At 52.7% G+C, this 17,995-nt stretch overlaps 5 protein-coding genes across 5 annotated transcripts; 2 read left to right on the plus strand and 3 right to left on the minus strand.

Annotated features, from left to right (window-relative positions):
• Positions 1 to 297: 297 nt before the first annotated feature.
• M436DRAFT_56428 (glycine hydroxymethyltransferase) lies at positions 298 to 1,830 on the minus strand (the record flags this gene model as incomplete). The annotated part of the gene is made up of 3 exons (XM_013568015.1): positions 298 to 1,267; positions 1,326 to 1,741; positions 1,795 to 1,830. 3 exons carry the CDS (start codon positions 1,828 to 1,830, stop codon positions 298 to 300), a joined length of 1,422 nt encoding a protein of 473 aa, XP_013423469.1.
• Positions 1,831 to 3,493: 1,663 nt separating this feature from the next.
• Positions 3,494 to 4,406, plus strand: M436DRAFT_56478 (histone deposition protein Asf1; the record flags this gene model as incomplete). The annotated part of the gene is made up of 2 exons (XM_013568024.1): positions 3,494 to 3,642; positions 3,698 to 4,406. The coding sequence occupies 2 exons, from the start codon at positions 3,494 to 3,496 to the stop codon at positions 4,404 to 4,406; spliced, it is 858 nt and encodes a 285-aa protein (XP_013423478.1).
• A 634-nt stretch (positions 4,407 to 5,040) lies between these two features.
• On the plus strand, positions 5,041 to 8,193 carry M436DRAFT_56302 (snare-dependent exocytosis protein-like protein; the record flags this gene model as incomplete). The annotated part of the gene is made up of 4 exons (XM_013567980.1): positions 5,041 to 7,023; positions 7,073 to 7,650; positions 7,698 to 7,819; positions 7,889 to 8,193. The coding sequence occupies 4 exons, from the start codon at positions 5,041 to 5,043 to the stop codon at positions 8,191 to 8,193; spliced, it is 2,988 nt and encodes a 995-aa protein (XP_013423434.1).
• Positions 8,194 to 8,872: 679 nt separating this feature from the next.
• M436DRAFT_10320 (zf-H2C2-domain-containing protein) lies at positions 8,873 to 9,922 on the minus strand (the record flags this gene model as incomplete). Its single annotated transcript, XM_013567934.1, has 1 exon — positions 8,873 to 9,922. A coding segment is annotated over one exon (1,050 nt), but the record flags the coding sequence as incomplete, so codon positions are not given.
• Positions 9,923 to 10,480: 558 nt separating this feature from the next.
• Positions 10,481 to 16,381, minus strand: M436DRAFT_85624 (1,3-beta-glucan synthase; the record flags this gene model as incomplete). Its single annotated transcript, XM_013568106.1, has 3 exons — positions 10,481 to 10,811; positions 10,865 to 16,174; positions 16,230 to 16,381. The coding sequence occupies 3 exons, from the start codon at positions 16,379 to 16,381 to the stop codon at positions 10,481 to 10,483; spliced, it is 5,793 nt and encodes a 1,930-aa protein (XP_013423560.1).
• Positions 16,382 to 17,995: the final 1,614 nt, after the last annotated feature.

A 17,995-nucleotide genomic window follows, 5' to 3' on the forward strand; every position in this document is an offset into this window, starting at 1 on the left:
TTTTCGCTCGACTTGGTTGCATCTCGAGAAGAGACGGAAGATGTTGAACGACAAGAGTCACATCATACACACACAAGCAAGGTGTTTTATAGATCAATTGTAGGTTGTCATATCGCTTTTATTCTAGCACTGGAAACATAAGCTTCCTGGTATCATAGCAAGGCACAGGTTGAAGCTGTCTCTGCTTTTCGTAACCGAACACCCCTTCCTCCGTTTTATCATCCCATGTTGAATATCGTGTCATCCCAAGACGCCATTTAAATGCAATCAAAACTCTAGCATGCAAGCTTGAGCTGCTTAGATGGGCAGAGGGAAGGTGGTGGCCCACTGGGCAATCTCGGACTTGAGCTTCTTGATCTCCTCGACCTCGCCAGAGGCGACCTTGGCCTTGAAGTCCTTGAGCTTGTTGTTCTCCTTGGGCAGGTCGGCCTGGACAGACTTGCAGAGCTTGATGGCCTGGTCGATGTAACCAGCAATGCGCTTGAAGTCGTCCTCACCCATACCACGAGAGGTCATGGCGGGGGCACCGATTCTGATACCGCAAGGAGTCAGGGCAGACTTGTCACCAGGGGTGGTGTTCTTGTTGCAGGCAATGTTGATCTGCTCGAGGACAGCCTCAACACGGGCACCGTCGAGAGCCTGGGGCTTCAGGTCGATGAGGACCATGTGGTTGTCGGTACCACCGGTGACGAGAGTGTAACCGAGGTTCTTGAACTCGTGCTCGAGAGCCTTGGCGTTGTTGATGACCTGCTGCTGGTACTGTCTGAACTCGTCAGACTGTGCCTGCTTGAGAGCAACAGCAAGAGCGGTGATGGTGTGGTTATGAGGTCCACCCTGGTGACCAGGGAAGACGGAGAAGTTGATAGGACCCTCAAGGTCGTAGAGGGTCTGGATCTCCTTGCCAGCCTTCATCTCAGTCTTGCGGACACCCTTGCGGAAGAAGATCATGGCACCACGGGGACCACGGAGCGACTTGTGGGTGGTGGTGGTGACAATGTCGGCGTAGGGGAAGGGAGAGTCGTTGACGCGACCGGCGATCAAACCGGAAATGTGGGCCATGTCGACCATGAGGTAGCAGCCGACCTTGTCGCAAATCTCGCGGAAGCGCTTGTAGTCGATGGTACGGCAGTAGGCAGAGGTACCGGCAACGATGACCTTGGGTCTGTACATGAGAGCGTTCTGCTCGAGCTGGTCGTAGTCGATGATGCCAGTCTCGAGGTTGACACGGTAGGGGAAGGTCTCGAAGTAGGTGGAAACAGCAGAGATCCTTGATAGCGTGTTAGCGAGGCTCTAGACTGGCTTGAGACGATGCATTGGTTGCTTACTTTCTCTGGGGAGTCTGGTAACCATGGGACAAGTGACCACCGTGGGGCAGGTCAAGACCCATCAGACGGTCGTGAGGGCGCATGATGGCCTGGTAGACCTGGAGGTTGGCGGGAGAGCCGGACAAGCACTGGACGTTGACACCCCACTTCTCAGAGTCGAGGCCGAAGGTCTGGAGAGCGCGGGCCTGGCAGGTGAGCTCAATGGCGTCGATGTGCTCGTTACCGCCGTAGTAGCGGGCACCGGGGTAGCCCTCGGAGTACTTGTTGCTCATGGGCGAACCCAGGGCATCGAAGACAGCACGCGAAGTCACGTTCTCCGAGGCAATCAGAAGAATAGACTCGCGCTGACGCTGGATCTCCTTCTTCATGATCTCGGCAATCTCAGGGTCGGTCTCGACGAGAGACTTCTCCATGAGCTATTCATAGTCAGTACTCAAGTCTGGTTCCAATTGTTGCGTTGGTCACTAACATCGCGATGGCTTTCAGGGAGGGCGTAAGTCGACATGATGTGTATATGTGTGTGTAACGACTGGTGGAAGTTGAGAGGAACAAAGAAGGGAGGCGACAGCTATGAGCAATAGTTAAGTAGTAGCAGTGGGGCAGGATTTTTTGCCCATGCGGGCGCGGTTTGACTTTCTACGTGCTCCGGACGCGGAGTCCCAGTCTGGCAACAGAACCCTACTTGGCATTCATCGAACGAAGCCACATTGGCCTTCCTGTTCCATACATTGAGCTGTGTTTGTGAGGGGCATCCTGACTATATACCGATTCACGGCAGTTCGTCTGACCGGACCTTTGCTTCCCATGAGGAAAGCGCTTGCATTGTTCGTGGTATGGAAGCTGACTTTGTCGTCAAGGAGCTTTACGGAGCACCCGCTGCCGCAATCGGTCCGGGAAACGCACTGACTTCAATGCTGACTCTCGTTCTCTCAACCTTTACCACTCGACTCTGGCGGCCTCTAAGGGTCAAGTATGAAGATGGTACAGTACACTCCAATTAGAGTCAATGGAGAGGTCATTACAATATACTTTCCGGGCCAGTAACCTCAGACCCTAGTCAGTAGACTGCTGTTCTGCATTATAACATAAGTTCTGTTGTCAATGACTTCCAACGGCGCGATTACGCACACGGTTTACTCTACATTCCCGAGTCTGCACAGAAACTCTCGAAAGGATACTTGAAGACACTTTCACAGGTCTTTGATCCTGTTGACGGTACCGCCAGTACAAGAAAATTTCTGCTTACAAACATCCAATAATGTTGTGGGCATTAAATATGTCTGAACTGCCCAAGGCTCGCGGACTCATTCATATAGGGTTTATAACAGTAGTGAGTATTGGTTGGAGAACGACGATGTTTGTCTGGACAGAGTGCACGACGACGTTGAACCGCCTTTGACCACCAGGTTACGGTGTACCCACCTTGTGTTCTATGTCCTTATTGCTATGGCCTGGCCTCACCTGTGGAAGACTATGGGTTGACGTACCCGGTCAGATTGTTAGAAGGCTGTCACAGAATAGCCAGAAGCCTGGCAAAAGGAATGGCCATTGACTGATGGTCAAGGGGACAAAAGATATATCGATGCCGCTTCTGTGGATCGAACACAGTGCCTCCAGAATACTCCTAATACAGGAAGACGTGAAGTGGACTTCAGTCTGGCGCTCTCCCAGATGAGCTAAAGCGGCTTGTTGAGACGAATTTGAGATTGGTGGCTTTAAGAGGACGCCGCGGCTGATAGTAGCGAGCTCCTGTGGAGCTCCAAGCATCCGGCTTTCCAGATACTGTGTGTTCGATGAACCAGCAGTGAAGACAAGGAACAACTGAGCAGATGATAGAGAAGATGTCAAGGGTCGTGTATGGAGAGATGAACCGGCGACGACGGAAGAAAAGTCTAGGTCTGACGGTCGAAAAGAAGAAGGTGCGGTAGACGTCACACATCAATCAAAGCCGAATTAGGAAAGCACGATCGACGCGCCAGAACGCGTGCTTTCCAAAAGTGAGTGATGCTTCAGACAAAACATCGACGTTGCTTCCAAGTTCACTTTCTGCATTTCCGCATTTACCCTCACACTCAGACGCATCTCTTTACTTCCATCACATCCGCACCAGACGCATCCTTCCTCAAACCATCTCCACTGCATCTCTCATCTCCATCACATCCATCAACATGGCCGCCGTGTCGCTGCTCAACGTTGCTGTGCGCAACAACCCTGCCCCCTTCACCTCGCCCTACGAATTTGAGATCACCTTTGAATGTCTCGAGAAATTGGACAAGGATCTGGAGTGGAAGCTCACTTATGTCGGCTCTGCCACCTCGTAAGTGTCCCAAACATCTACATCTCCTGGTCTCCACGCTGACACATCTACCCAGCTCCGAGTATGACCAAGAGCTTGACTCCCTTCTCGTCGGCCCCGTCCCTGTCGGCGTCAACAAGTTCGTCTTTGAAGCCGACCCTCCAGACCTCAACCGCATCCCCAACAGCGACATCATTGGCGTCACTGTCATCCTCTTGACCTGCAGCTACGACGGTCGCGAGTTCGTACGCGTCGGCTACTACGTTAACAACGAGTACACCGACGAGGCACTCATCGCCGAGCCTCCTGCCAAGGCAGTCGTTGAGAAGGTTCGCCGCAGCATCCTCGCCGAGAAGCCCCGTGTCACCCGCTTCGCTATCAAGTGGGACAGCGAGGCCAGCGCCCCTGCCGAGTTCCCTCCCGAGCAGCCTGACGCCGACAACCAGGAAGACGACGAGGCTGCTTACGGTGCCGAGGAGCTTGAAGAGGACGAGGTCGAGGCTGAAGGTGAGCCCGAAGTCAAGGAAGGAGAAGATGCTGAGATGGCCGAGGCCAACCCCGTCGAACAAGCCAAGGAGGAGGACGAAGTCTCAGATGCTGGCAGCGAGGACATTGAGGCCGAGAGCAGCGCTAGCGAGGATGAAGACGAGGAGGAGGAAGAGGAAGGTGAAGGTGAAGCCGAGGGAGAGGCTGCCGACGAGATGGACACCGACAACCCTGCCCCTGCTAACGCCACTGAAAAGCCCCAGCCTGTCCAGCAGCAGGGCGATGTCATGGTCCACTAGAAGATGCACCAACTTCTCATCTCTCTATGATTCATGCACGGCGCTGTTAGGAAAGGATTCAAAAGCTTCACGATAATGGTTTGGGAGTACGCATTTCTGGGTGTCTTTAACTCGATGGAAGAGTTGTTTTTTTTCGTTACGATACCACTTTAAGAATACATTGACATTGTCTACATTACTATCTGTCCACCTACGTTGCCATGTCCCTGTGTCACTAATGGTATAGCCTTGCTGATCGGAGGTGCATATTGACCGCTGGCTGAGAGATAGAATATCGCACTTGATCGCTACCGGGCAACAATCGTGTTGCTAGTTCACATCACATAATTGTTCGAGCTGAAGAGCTTCCTCATCACGAGACATGGTCATTTGTGCTTTCTTTCTACAGAAGACCATATTTGACAGTCGCAATTTGCGATCGACCCCGTCTTCATATCGTGACGCGTCAGGTCATGAGAGGAGGTCACAATCCACCAAAAATCCTGGAACAGTGGAGGATGCCCAAGCTTCCATGACTTGGCGAGCGACAAGGAGCACCTAGGCAAACCACTTCTCCGACAAGCGTGAAAGCAACCCTGAACTTCATCTTCTTAGTTTGTTGAAGAGGTAGACTGCCCAAGCTCATCAGGACATCATGGCCGGCTTCATTCGGAGCAAGCAGGCGGGCATACAGAACGACCTCTCTGCCGGACTAACGCCCGAGCATGTCGCTATCGATGACATCGACCGCTATGGTATCAACAGTCAGATAGGATCCATCGCTTACGATCCTGTGCAATCACTGCTGGCAGTGGGCACAAAGGACAGCAAATTTGGACCTGGGCAAATCTACATCTTCGGCAGAGGCAGAGTCGCTGTCACACTTGACCTACCCCAGCGAGCATCAGCCAAACAGATACAATTCTGCGCCGACAAGCTGGTCTGTCTCGACTCGAAAAACGACCTGTCGTTCTATTCGCTCGAGGCCAAGAAACTTATCGGTTCACATTCACCGCCGGGTGTCGCAACATGTATCGCGACAGATCCCGCCTTGGACTATGCTTTGATTGGCATGCAATCTGGAGACGTTCTTGCTTATGATATGGACAGAGAGGGCGCAGCTCCTTTCCGGATCCCAAATTTATGGGCTGAGCGTGACTCAAGAGTACGAGTGTCACCAGTCGTCAGCATACAGTTCCACCCTAGAGATATTGGGAAGCTGTTGATCGGCTACGTCCACGGCGCTGTCACCTTTTCCTTCAAGCTGAACCAAGCTCAAAAGTTCTTCCAATACGAGATTCCTGCTGGAGCACAAGGCGGCCATGCAGATCCTGCATCCTCAAGAACACCTCGCTGGCCAAAGCTCACCCAAGCAATTTGGCATCCTACTGGCACATTCATTCTGACTGGACACGAAGACAGCTCGATGGTATTCTGGGATCCCAAGGACGGCAGAATCATCCTGGCCCGAACGACTAGTGAGACACATATCAACATCCCTGGCAAGGGTGCCACGACTTTGGGGCCCACAGTATCAGTGAGAGAGCCTATATTCAAGGTTGCCTGGTGTGCGAACAAGGATCCCGACGACACAGCTCTTCTCATTGCCGGTGGGGCAGATTCGACTATGCCAACAAAAGGCATGACATTTTTCGAGATGGGACGAACACCAAACTATGCTACCTCAAGTTGGGATGTTCTTGCTGAGCATTTGGAGAATCCACGCCGTCAGAGAGTGCTTCCAACCCCACCCAATGCCGAAGTAGTTGATTTTTGTCTCATTCCCCGCGAGTCGCCTCACTTTGCTGGTGCTCAAGACCCCATCGCCATCCTAGCGCTGTTGTCGTCTGGAGAGGTCGTTACGCTAAGCTTCCCGAGCGGCATTCCAATCACACCTACCAACCAGTTGCACGTATCCCTAACCTTTGTCCATCCTTTCATCAAACGAGCCAACGTCACTACGGTCGACAGAGTCAGATGGCTTGGTATGACTGAGACTCGCAACCAGGGCCCTCAAATCTTGAAGGGTGGTGTAGAGCAGACACATCCTCTCAAGAGATACGAGAACCGAAACATCATTCAGACTATGCATGCAGATGGTACGGTCAGACTGTGGGATGCAGGTCACGGTGATGAGCTGGAGAACGACAAAGTTCTGGAAGCAGGTGTTGGTCGAGCTGTGGGACGCATCGAAGGTGTCGACATTACCAATACGTCTCTGGCGAGCGCCAGCGGTGAATTTGCTGCTGGTACGAGGAGCGGAGAAGTCGCAGTCTTCCGCTGGGGCCACAACAGAAACTTTGGCCGCGATGTGCCTCCATCTGCTGGGGGCAATCGTCCTAATTCTCTCACCAATATTGTGGACAGAGCCGACCCGAGTCTGAAGGAGGGACTGTGCCCGTTCACATTGCTAGACATGCAAAGTGGCCCAATTACTGCGGTCAAAGTCAGCGAAGTCGGCTTCGTCGCGGCTGCCTCTGAGGGAGGCAAACTTGCTGTTATCGACATGCGTGGTCCTGCTATCATTCACCTCGGCACGACTGCTGAGTTTGGCAAAGGTGACAAGCTCGGCACACTACGCCGAAAGAGCAGTCATTCAGGAGACAAGCCAGAATGGGTCACAAAATTGGAGTTTAGCGTAAGTATCGACATACGCTCGCAGCTGATAAAATTCTGACAATTGCTAGGTAATGACTCTGGAAGACGAGAATTACTCTAGTGTAAATCTTCACGCTGGAACCAATCTAGGCCGACTAGCAACCTTCAAGCTCATTCCCGATAGCAGCGGACGCTACTGCGTTGACTTCAAGGGCGTGACTTCCTTTGATGGCCGTATCATCCACATGTCACCCGTCAACACCCACACAGGCAGACCAGCATCCGCAACTCCCGACGCTGTCGCTAATCTCCGCAACGGCGTAAAAACCGATGGTGTCCTCGTGGCCGTGACCACGTCCGAAGCCCGCATCTTCCGTCCGGCCACCGCGAAAGGCGCTCACAAGACGTTCGACAGCCACTCCTGCGAGACAGCCGCTGTGGTGAGATTCCAAGACCAAGGATACGTGCTTTGTGGATTGTTCGGCGACGGCACTGTGCGTGCATATACATTGCCAGCGTTGAAAGAACTCAATTCGATCAAGATCTCGCATATCCTGGATACCAGACGTTTTGCAGATTCCATCATCATTCCCAATGGAGATATCTTTGGCTGGACTGGTCCTTCTGAGATGGCTCTCATCAATATGTGGGGTACAGGTCAACTACTGTAAGTCGCCAGATTCCATCTAAGATATACTTACTAACAACTTGCAGGTCCAGGTCACTGGACAAACTCTTCAACCCGCAAGCCCTCATCCCACCCAGACCCACAATTTCAAACTTCCAATGGGTGGCAGGAACACAATACGTGACACCCTCAGACATGGACATCTTGAGTAAGCCTCCTTCCCCTCACCTCCTCTTCCTCTCTCTCCCCAACATCTCACTGACTCACCCCCTCACAGTCGGCGGACCCGACCGACCCCCCTCAAAGCGCATGCTCGCCCAATCCCGCGCAGACGAAGCCTCCCGCCTCGCTGCCTCCCGCACACCCGCCTCTGCATCTTCATCCTCTGCATCAAACGAAGGATGGGGAGCCTACATGCAACGACAACTGCAAGAACGAACAGAGAAACTGAATATCATGGGTGATTCAATGGAAAGTTTAGAAAACAACAGTCAAGGGTGGGCGGACGATGTCAGTAAGTTTGTGGGTAGGCAAAAGAGAGGCGCGGTTACTGGGTTGATTAAACATAAGTTTGGGTTCTAAAAGGGAGGGAGGTTGGACTGCTAGAGTGCTTTCAATGCTTGATCCGTGGGAAGGTAGATTTGGCAGTTATGGTGATCGTTCATGGCAGCCGAGAGGAGCGAAAGCGGCTTCATCATGCGTACCATTCTATGGACTACATGTTTCATTCCTCTTCTGGACCTCTCATTACCCTCATCAATGCCATAAGACCAGTTTGAACAAAGCAAAGCCGAATGCACCTCTCACTCTCTGATCCCATTATCCGCACGTTCGCTAGAGATCGGGCAAAGCTATTCTACTGCCCACCAGCATGCCTGGTTTCTAACTCACCTGCCAGCTCAGCCTGCAACTGCGCATCCGCATCATCCCCGTAAATCTGCGCCCCATACATACCCCCATGTCCCTGTACTTCCTGCTGTGTCGCCTCAGTACCAAACGCATTATTCTCCGCGCCCGCATCAGTGGCGGAAGCAGAAGCATAAATATCACTCATGATAGCAGGATCCACGGGTATATCCTCGTAATCGAAACGCGAAATGTCCATTTGATCTTGAGTGGCGTGGTCTTGTTGCATTGCATTCTGCACTTCTGCGTTCTCAACGGTAGCGGGAGAGAGGATGGAGGGTTGGCGGTCTGCAGCGCCAGGGCTGGTTTGCGAGGTCTCAGATGCTTTACTGGATGTAGGTGCTTTGGCCGGTTTAGCAGTTTCCTTGCAGTTCGTACAGTTGCGGATAGCTTGCGACACCGTCTCCTTGATGCGAATCCAATGGTAGCGCTCCGCAATCGATGCAGTAGTCTTGTTGATACCTGCATGAGTAGCAGCGTGCGATTTCAACGCAATCTCGTATTGTTTCTGAGGGTCACTGATGACTTCCTTGTCTTTGAGCATGAGTTTTTCTTCGCCGCCGTTGGGGTCGGAGACGAGACGGTAGTGGGCGCCTGCGCTGCGGAGTCTGCTTTTTTCGGCGCGGTCGGCGCCATTGGGGTAGTTGCCTGTCTTGAGGTAGTAGCGGATCTTGTCGAAGCGCTCTTCGGACAGATAGTCCTCGGCTTCGCCGTTGAGATCGCGGCCGAAGATGATGGCATCGACGAGGTGGTCAGAGGACTTGAGGTTACCGCAGCCAGGCACGCGACCAATGCGCTTGAAGCCCAGAGCGTCCCAGATCCTGGCCGAGGCAATGTTGGTCTCATAGACGAGGTTGAAGACCGAGTACGAGTATCCCAGCTGTGGAGCCCAGTCCAGATATCCCTCACCCATCAAGCGACCTACACCTCTGTTTCTCGCAACGTCACTAACCAGGAAGCCACCATTGCATACATGGCTGGAGCGACCAGGGTAGTTGGGTTTGATGTAGAAGCTGCCCAAGCATTGCTTGGACCAATCGATGCCCTCCTTCTCCATGTGCCAGACGTGGTCGACATTGGTCACATTGCCCAGCAGCATGACAGCACCAAAGTTTGCGAACCAGTAAGGGCCGAATGACTCGAGTGGAAGCTCATTGATCATAGGGTATGTATCGCCCTTGTCGATCTCGCGGTTGAGGAGAGCGCATAGGTAGTGCAGCAGTGTCTTGGGGACTTGGTCGGGAGAAGAAAAAGGCACGAGGGTGGCCGTGGTTGAACGATCGCGCAGAGTGACCTGGCGAGGGACGATGTTGGCAGGCAGCGGGGCATATGGAGTGGGATACGGCGCATCGCCAGACGTGCGGTAGATGGCGGGCGCCGTAGGGTCATCCAGCATTGCAGGCATCGTCACGTTGAACTACAAGGCTCTGCGTATCAGCCATGTTTGAAGCGCGAGTGCGGTACTTGTACATTCTTGTGCACAAGAGCAAGGAACGACCGACTCACAGTGTGGATAATACTGTAGGTCCGAGGTGCTCGAGTATGCTGGAGACCGTCGCTGGTCCCACATCTACACTGGCCCCGCTGACGAGTCCACGTGACCTGCCTCTACCATAACACCTGCACTTGCTGCTACTCTTCAACCTCTCACACACATCCTGACACGACAACAACCATGTCTGCATATGTACTGGTGATTTGCATTTTGAGCCTTCAAGTCTAACAGTGATAATAACCAGTTCCCAAAATGTCTTTCCATCGAAACTGAAAAGAATAAAAACAAAGACAAATAAACATCATTATGCTGCCCAATCCCCTGACCAGGCCTGCCTATGTGAGCATTTACTCGACATGGCCACTTGCTGTTTTACACAAACGCGCTATAAGAACGTCATGAATGCCATGATTGTTGACGCCCGAACTGCCGCCCAATCTATTATCTAACTTGATTCGCATACCCCATTTAGTACATGAAGTGGGCAAAGCGGCGCGCTGCTGCAGATGACGCTGCAGAGCTGCCATCCGAGGTAGCGGCGCCGTCTGTTGCACCAGCAACCGCGGTACCAGTCGTCTGACTGGTAGTGTCGTTGTTCTTCAGGTTGGTGGGCTGCATCAGGTTCATCGGAAGTGTCGTGATCGGCAGATCTCCAATGAACTTGCCAGCGACCATTGGTGCGACGATCAAGACGATGAACAGGATGAACAGCGTGAAGTACAGGATGGCGTAACGGATTGTACGACGTCTGCGAAGCTTCGACTGCTTGAGCGAGTAGATGGGAGGACGGATCTGGCGACTGTGAAGATTTGTTAGTAAAGACTTCAACTTCAAGAATCAAGAGAAACATACCTAGGACGAAGCCAGAAGAGCATGACCGAGTGGAAAGTATCAATGTAAGGGATCAAGAGAGGAGGAAGCATGAAGAACAACAGCAGGTGACCCAAGCAGAAGTCCGATGAGAAGTATCCCAACTCGGTAATCTTACACAGGAACTCACGACCTGGCTGAGAGAAGCCCATCCATCCCATGCCGTACCATTTACCAGTCCACCAAGCGACGTTGGATGAATCGGTTCTGAACTCACGAGTGAGAGTCAGAGCAATGATAAGCTTGTAGATGAAGCGCTGGATGGCGAGCGACGCGATCATGCCGATAAGCATCTTTGGGAAGCTCCATCCCTCGAGGAAGAACATAACTTCCCACATGACGATGAGCACGATGACGGCGATGGCGTGAGCGATGGCGGCCAGAACGGCACCGAATTTCTTGCAGCACATGCTGAAGATAGGTCCCATACAACAAGCCATCATGAAGAATACAGCCGAAACACCAGCATTGACTCCGATGGGAGCAAAGGCGACAATGGCGATACGAATGAGGGGATTGGTCGGCTTCAAATCTGCGTCACTGGCATCGGGGTTGATGGCGCGACTAGCTCCGGTTCCAGAGTTGATGTAAAGGTAGGGGATGAGAGTCACAGCAACAAGGAAGAGCGGACCAATGACCTCGGCGAAGAAAACGTTACCGAAGCGGGCACGAGAAGTATCGCCAGACAATTTGGCGGACGGCTCACCAAGCACCTTCTTCTTAAATCCGGTGATGCGGGTACGCGAGAGACGGACGAAACCAATCCACGATGCCGAATGACCCTTGGTGTTTCCACGAGACAACCATCTGAGGAACTCGCGATAGTCGATGAAGAAGTCGCCCCATGCGAACTGGTGAGGGTTGAATAGGAAGGGAGCGATACAGAGGGCGAGGAGAGATACCCAGAAGTAAAGAAGCCAGTATCCCCAGATGGTCAGAGTACCGAACAGCAACATGAGAAGCAGACGAATACCAAGGTAGATTGAAGGAGCAGCGAAACGCGAATAGAGAATACCGAAAGGCATACGAGCAGTGGCGAAACCACGGCCGGTACCAATGTAACGGGCACCACCATATGACAAGTTCTGCTGGAGAGCGTTGGTGTAAATCTGACAGACGAAGACTTCGAAGAGGGGAGAGAATGAGGAGAAGTGCTTAGCGAGACGGGTAGCTGCACGCCAGAATCCACGCTCGGTCAATTCCTGAACCGTAAGAGGGACGAAGGAGATGAAGAAGACGATGAAGATGGAAACACAGCAACGCTGGATCCAGTCAAGACAGGGGCGCAAGTTGGCACAACCCGTGGGCCACTGGGGATCGGTGATAGGAGTGTTTCTATTGTAACGGCAAATGATGGTTTCGTGTCTCAGGGCACCCAAGTTGATGATACAGAACATGAAGAGCTGCACCGACAACATGATGAAAGTGTTGTTGACGTGGAAACCAGCGTGAGCGTAGTAGAAAGACAAGAAGCGGTCCAGAGGAAGTTGAGTGCCGAGGTAGTAGTATTCACGAGAAAGCATCTGCTCGCCCATACCAGTACCAATCTTGGTGGTGAAGTTGAGAATGGAGCCGAAACCTAAATCACGACCCTTACCACACTGGTAGTATTCGCAGTGCTTAATTCTGCCACCACGAAGCTGAGCAGTCATACCGGCGTAAATATCCTCGTTCAGATGGAGACCCTTCTGAGCCTTGGACACACCACCGCGAGTAGTCATGAAGATACCGTTGAGGAAATCGGGATGACCATAATGGAGCTTACCACCGATTTCAGCAAGAGTACGAGCGAAGAGAGTACCGAACGTCTGTTCCTTTCCAGCAGCGACGTCACCGAGGATACCGATGTTCTCTGAGAAAATGTACTCGCGAGCACCGAGAATGGCAACAGGGTCGAACTTGGGAGTGGCGAGACCAGGAGTGTAAGGGGAGACGTTGTCGGTAGTCATTTCTTCGAACTCGGCAAGGACAGAACGAATCTTCAAACATTCCTCAAGGTAGTTGTCCTGGTTGGCGTCGATGAGCTGGATGTACTCACCACGGTAGAAGATGATGGAGTGGTTCTGGTTGTCGGACTTGCCGTCACCGAGAATGGGGTTACCAGAGAGCATGATACGGAACTTGGGCTTGCGGAGACCGTTCTCCATGATCTCAGAGTGACCATCAATCAGAGCAGAGTAGAGGCGAGGGTCTTCACCCTCGTTGGCCGGAGGTTCTTCGTCCAGGTAGGCAATTTGAAGGTCGGGGTAAGCACGGAGCAGGAACTCGGCGTTCTCGCGCTCTTCCTTGGTAAACTTGGCGTAACGTTGCATGGAGACGCAAATCTTGAACTTGCGGCGAGCCATGCGCTCCAATTCTCTCTCGAGCTTATCAGAGTTGCCGCCGAACATTTGAACAACCTCAGGGTTCTCAACACGGTACAGGAGCTTGATAGCACGACTGTAGTTCATGAAACCAGAGATGGTACGGTAGAGGGTCTGAGAACGGAGCGATGCCCAGATGCGGGTACGGAGAGTGTACTCGGGAGCAGCAGACTTGAAACCAATGCAGTAGAAGGGAAGATCGTCGATCTTGGCCTTTGCAGTGTCCTTCTCGGTCTTCTCGTACTCGCCGTTGAATTGGGAAGTCTCGTCAGCCAGAATCTTGGTGTCCTTAACAAAGCAGTCCCACTCGTGGGGGTGGAGCTGCTTGAGGTACTCCAGCATGGTGACACGAGAGTAAGGGTCGTCCTCACGAATGATCTCACGAAGAGAGAGAAGAATCTTCTCACCGTAGTGGGGAATCATGACGGAGAAAGTGGGCATGTTGTCGACGGGGACGGGCTCGGGGATAGGAGTGGACAAAGACTGGGCGAAGAAAGAGATACGACGCTCAGCCTCACTCTGGCTGGGGAAGAACTCGGTCTTGAAGGAGTGGTCTTCCTGAGAAACGAAGAAAGTAGGTGCTCTGAGAGTACGCTTGCCCTCTTGCTCAGAAGGAACCTGGTGGTAGAGGAGCTTCTGGACGTGGTCGATAGCGAGCAAATGCTCACGGTACATCGAAATGATGATGGCGTTCCAGATCTGCGAGATCAAGACTTTTGGCTTGTACTTAATCTCCATGTCGGTGGTTGCAAGGACTTTGGAGTAGATACGCTTAGGCAGGCGCGAGAAGATGTTTCTCCAGGGAGTCCAGATGGACACACCGAGGTAGAACGAGCGAGCAACCGAGTACACAGTGTTCAGAATAATGTACCACAGATATGTGTCCAAGAAGAACAGAATCAGATCGGTGATGTACATCAGAACGAGAGTGACCGTGGCCTGGTGGTAGCAAAGTACGTCACCAACATACACGATACCAATGCAGTACTTGATCTTGAGGGTCGACAAGATACGGATGGGGTCACGAAGCGACAGAGTAAGGTAGAAGTAAGACTCTGCGAGCTTGGCACCGAAGACCATGATCCAAAGACCATAGGACATCCACATAGCATTGCCCTTGAGGTGAGGCCAGCTGGCAGTGAATGTCTGACTGGCAACGTAGCGACGAGACTTGCCAGTGAGATAGCTGCCGAAGAGACCACCCAGAGGCATGATCGAGAAGAAGAAGAAAGTGATCAACGCGATCAGGAATTGCACGATACCAAGGATCAGCGCAATCTTGCCCTCACGCTTCACGCCAAAGATGTAAACAGAGGGTGCAACGTTGATGACAAGGACAAGGAGGAGGAACATAAGACGCTTGGTCAAGTGCTGAGCACCTGCCCATCTTCTCGGGACATAGGACCATTCGGCGAGCGTGGCGAAAACCATGATAAGGGATGCGACAGTACCACCGAGAGCGACAGCAGAGAAGTGAGCAGGAGTGGTAGGAGAGTTGTTGCGCTGCTGCTCGTAGTTCTTAGTGTAGAGCGTAGGCGAGTTGAAGGCAGTGTAGAACCAGTAAGCAGTAACGTGAATTACCCAGATACGGTTGAAATTGACCAAGTTGTGGAACCATGATCTAGTCTCCTTGAAAGTCTTAAAGAAGCACTTCTTCCAGATGACGTCCTGAAGTCTCTCGTAACGTTCAGCAGGAGGGAGATCGACCAGACGGGACTTGTCCTCGAAAACGATGCGCTCGATACCCTCGGGGTACCAGAAGAGCTGGTTCATATCATCGTAACCGATGATCCTGTTGTGGTCACGCTCTCTGCGAACGTATTTGCCATCAAAGATCTCGTAACCCTGGTCTCTGCAGTAGTTGTACAGAGGAGTGATTACGTTGTTGAGGTAAGTGAATTCCTCAACGGGCTCAACCTTGTTCTGGCAAGCGGGAGAGTGGAAGTAATCATCTGCGCACTTGAAGATGAAACACATCAACTCGGGCATGAAACGGACCTGATTGGCTTCACCCCAACAGAGAAGGTAAAGAGCAATCTGTCTGACACGGTCGTGCTGAGACATCTTGTTCATACGCGACTTCCAGCGGTACTCAGCAGCCTCAAGACTGTTGTCGCCCTCGAGACTTGAAAGTGTAGCCTCCTCGTTCTCAGAATCCTGAGCCTTCTTCTTGGCGGCCTTGCGGGCCTTGCGTGTACGACGGCTGGCCTTTCCGAGGTTCATGTTGGCGAAACCGACCGCATCGTCGAGATCAAGATGAGCAGCAAAGTACCAACGGCGGTAGTTGGCGTTGTCACCACCGATGTAATCGGCGTGCAGGGAAAGAAGGGCTTGGTTGGGCGACATACGAGAAGCACGCGAGTCGAGCAGAGTCATGAAGTGGTCGAACATGTTTCTCATGCTGTCACGCTGGAAACCGAACTTGGCTGTGAGGTCCAGGAAGATGTCCTCAATCTCCTCCTTGGAGAGGGGGATCTGAGCATCAGAGGTCCATGCAGGGTAAGGCTCTCTCGAGCGCTGTCCAGCAGGAAGAGCGTTGGTGTAGTCCATGCCGTAAACAGGAGTCGAGGCACCCGAGGAGCGGTTGCCGCCGTACGAAACCTGAGATGATGGGGGGCGGAAGCCGGCACGGCCTCCCTGTTCACCGTTGTAGCTGTTGTAGCGCTCGTCACCACGACCATAGTAGTCCATCTCGGCAGCGCGGGCCATGTCAGATCTCATGGTGAAATCGCTGAAGGTCTCAGAGTCTTCCTCGGAGTGACCTCTTGGCTGACGGGCCCCTTGCTGGCCTGCAGCGTGACCTTGATCGTAGTATTGGTCGTTGTAGTACTCGTCCTGGTAGCCATTGTGGCCAGCGTCGTAGTAGCCATCCTGGCCCTGTTGACCATGGTAAGGGCCGGCGTGCTCGCCCTGGGCGTATTGACCGGTACTAGAGGATGCCAGTTAGCGATTGCACACAAGGTATGCTTGTAGAATTGACGTACCCTTCGTCATAGTAGCTATCTTGGCCATTGCCATAACCTTGGTTGTTGTGGTCGTAATAGGCCTGGTTCTGGTCGTCTTGGTAGTAACCATCATTGCCGTGGCCGTAGCCATCGTCGGCATAGTGGCCACCGCCCTGTTGAGGGTGCGCCATGCTGGAGTCAATTACAAGAAATTACTTATGGCGAGTCAGAAATTGGTCCCGTTAGTGGTTTGCTGTGATGGGAGCTCACCTCAAAGCAATGACATTCGCCGTAAAACAAGAGATGGGCTGATGTTGTGAATATGTCCAAAAAGGCTGGGTCGTTGTTCAGAGATACAGCGAGTGTAATAGTCCGGAGATTGGACTGATGCAGATGCAGCAACAGCTATGCCTTGGTGGCAAAGGCGATGTTGATGTTGTTTTCGGACCGGAGGTGGAGGTCGAAAAGTGGCCGCAGTTGTTGCTGTGAGAACGCGCGGCCGCAGACTCGGCAGGTGTGTGGAGATGCAAGAAATAGACTTCTCAGTCAATGCGGGATTGCAGCTGTCAAGCAACCTCTGTTCAATCCGACACCTTGGATGAGGGTGACGGCGATGGAGGAGGAAAGGGAGACAGATGTGCAGCCGGGAGAGGAACACAAAAGAGAACGAATGATGTTTGCACGAAAGCAAAAAGACGCTGGAACAGAAGGCGCGCACGAGGCAGGGGCGGGAAAGGGGGGCTTTCGGTTGATCGTAGTCTGCTGTTTCAACGGCTTGGAGGCGAAAAGCCGCACCAACGCGATTCGACCGAGAGCACTTGGCCAGGAGCACCAACAACAGAGCAGCACCAAGAATCAAGCGGTCCCAGCAGAACCCAGCGGCCGGATCCCGGGCACAGAGAGCACACCGGTGACCGCAGGCACAACGCCAACACAAGTCTCTCCCTGATCCCAAAACAACGCTCGGACCAGCTTTTACTCTAGCTCAAAGCATTCGCGGCAGGCCGAGTCGCGCTATCACGCCCCAGCCAACTTTCATCTCGCGCCGCAGTCCCGCACACCAGCCTCCCATTCGCTCGTCGTATCACTTCAAACATGCATCCTGCCATTCCTGAGACTGCCTTCTGTGAAATCATTTCCGCCGCGGGCCCACCAATCGTCGATTTGTTCTGAGAACCATGGTCCTTCCATAGGGGCTTCCATCTCGCCGGCTTGAGCAGGGCACAAACTCCGTCCTTGACATCAACACAATTCGGGCTCGACGATCGCTTTCAAACTACCGGACCGCATCGCTTGCACAGCCCTGTGCTGCTTTGCTCGTCTGGTTTCGTGGCCGACCCGCCAGACTGGATGGTTGATTTATTGGCGGCTGTAAGCAAATAATCAGACATTTTAACACGATCGCTTCGTAGCACAACTCGAGTACGGCAGACGAATCTCTGGATGTGCTTGCTAACCTTCCAGTGCTATTTTCGGCTTTGTCATTCATGCGCCTCACACCTCATGCGGGTGCTTGTTGAACGGCTGGCTGCTGGTCGTCAGATATGCTTGAATGGTGCTTTGACGGTGGCTTGCACTCGAAATCGTCATTAAACTTTTGTCATGCCGAGAGTGCTTCAAACCGAAAGCTCCGTTGTAAAGAGATCGACTACAGCCTGTGAGTACTCCGTACAGATATTTCACAATCGATTGGCCACGAGATTGTGCTCATGCCGCGTGTCCGTATGTCGGAAGGAGGTCTACATACGAGTACGGTAGTGCTTGTACAATATCGTGTACTATTTCTAGCTACATGCCGCGACTCT

Source organism: Aureobasidium namibiae (genome assembly GCF_000721765.1).
Source record: "Aureobasidium namibiae CBS 147.97 unplaced genomic scaffold scaffold_21, whole genome shotgun sequence".
NCBI classification, from domain to species: Eukaryota; Fungi; Ascomycota; class Dothideomycetes; order Dothideales; family Saccotheciaceae; genus Aureobasidium; species Aureobasidium namibiae.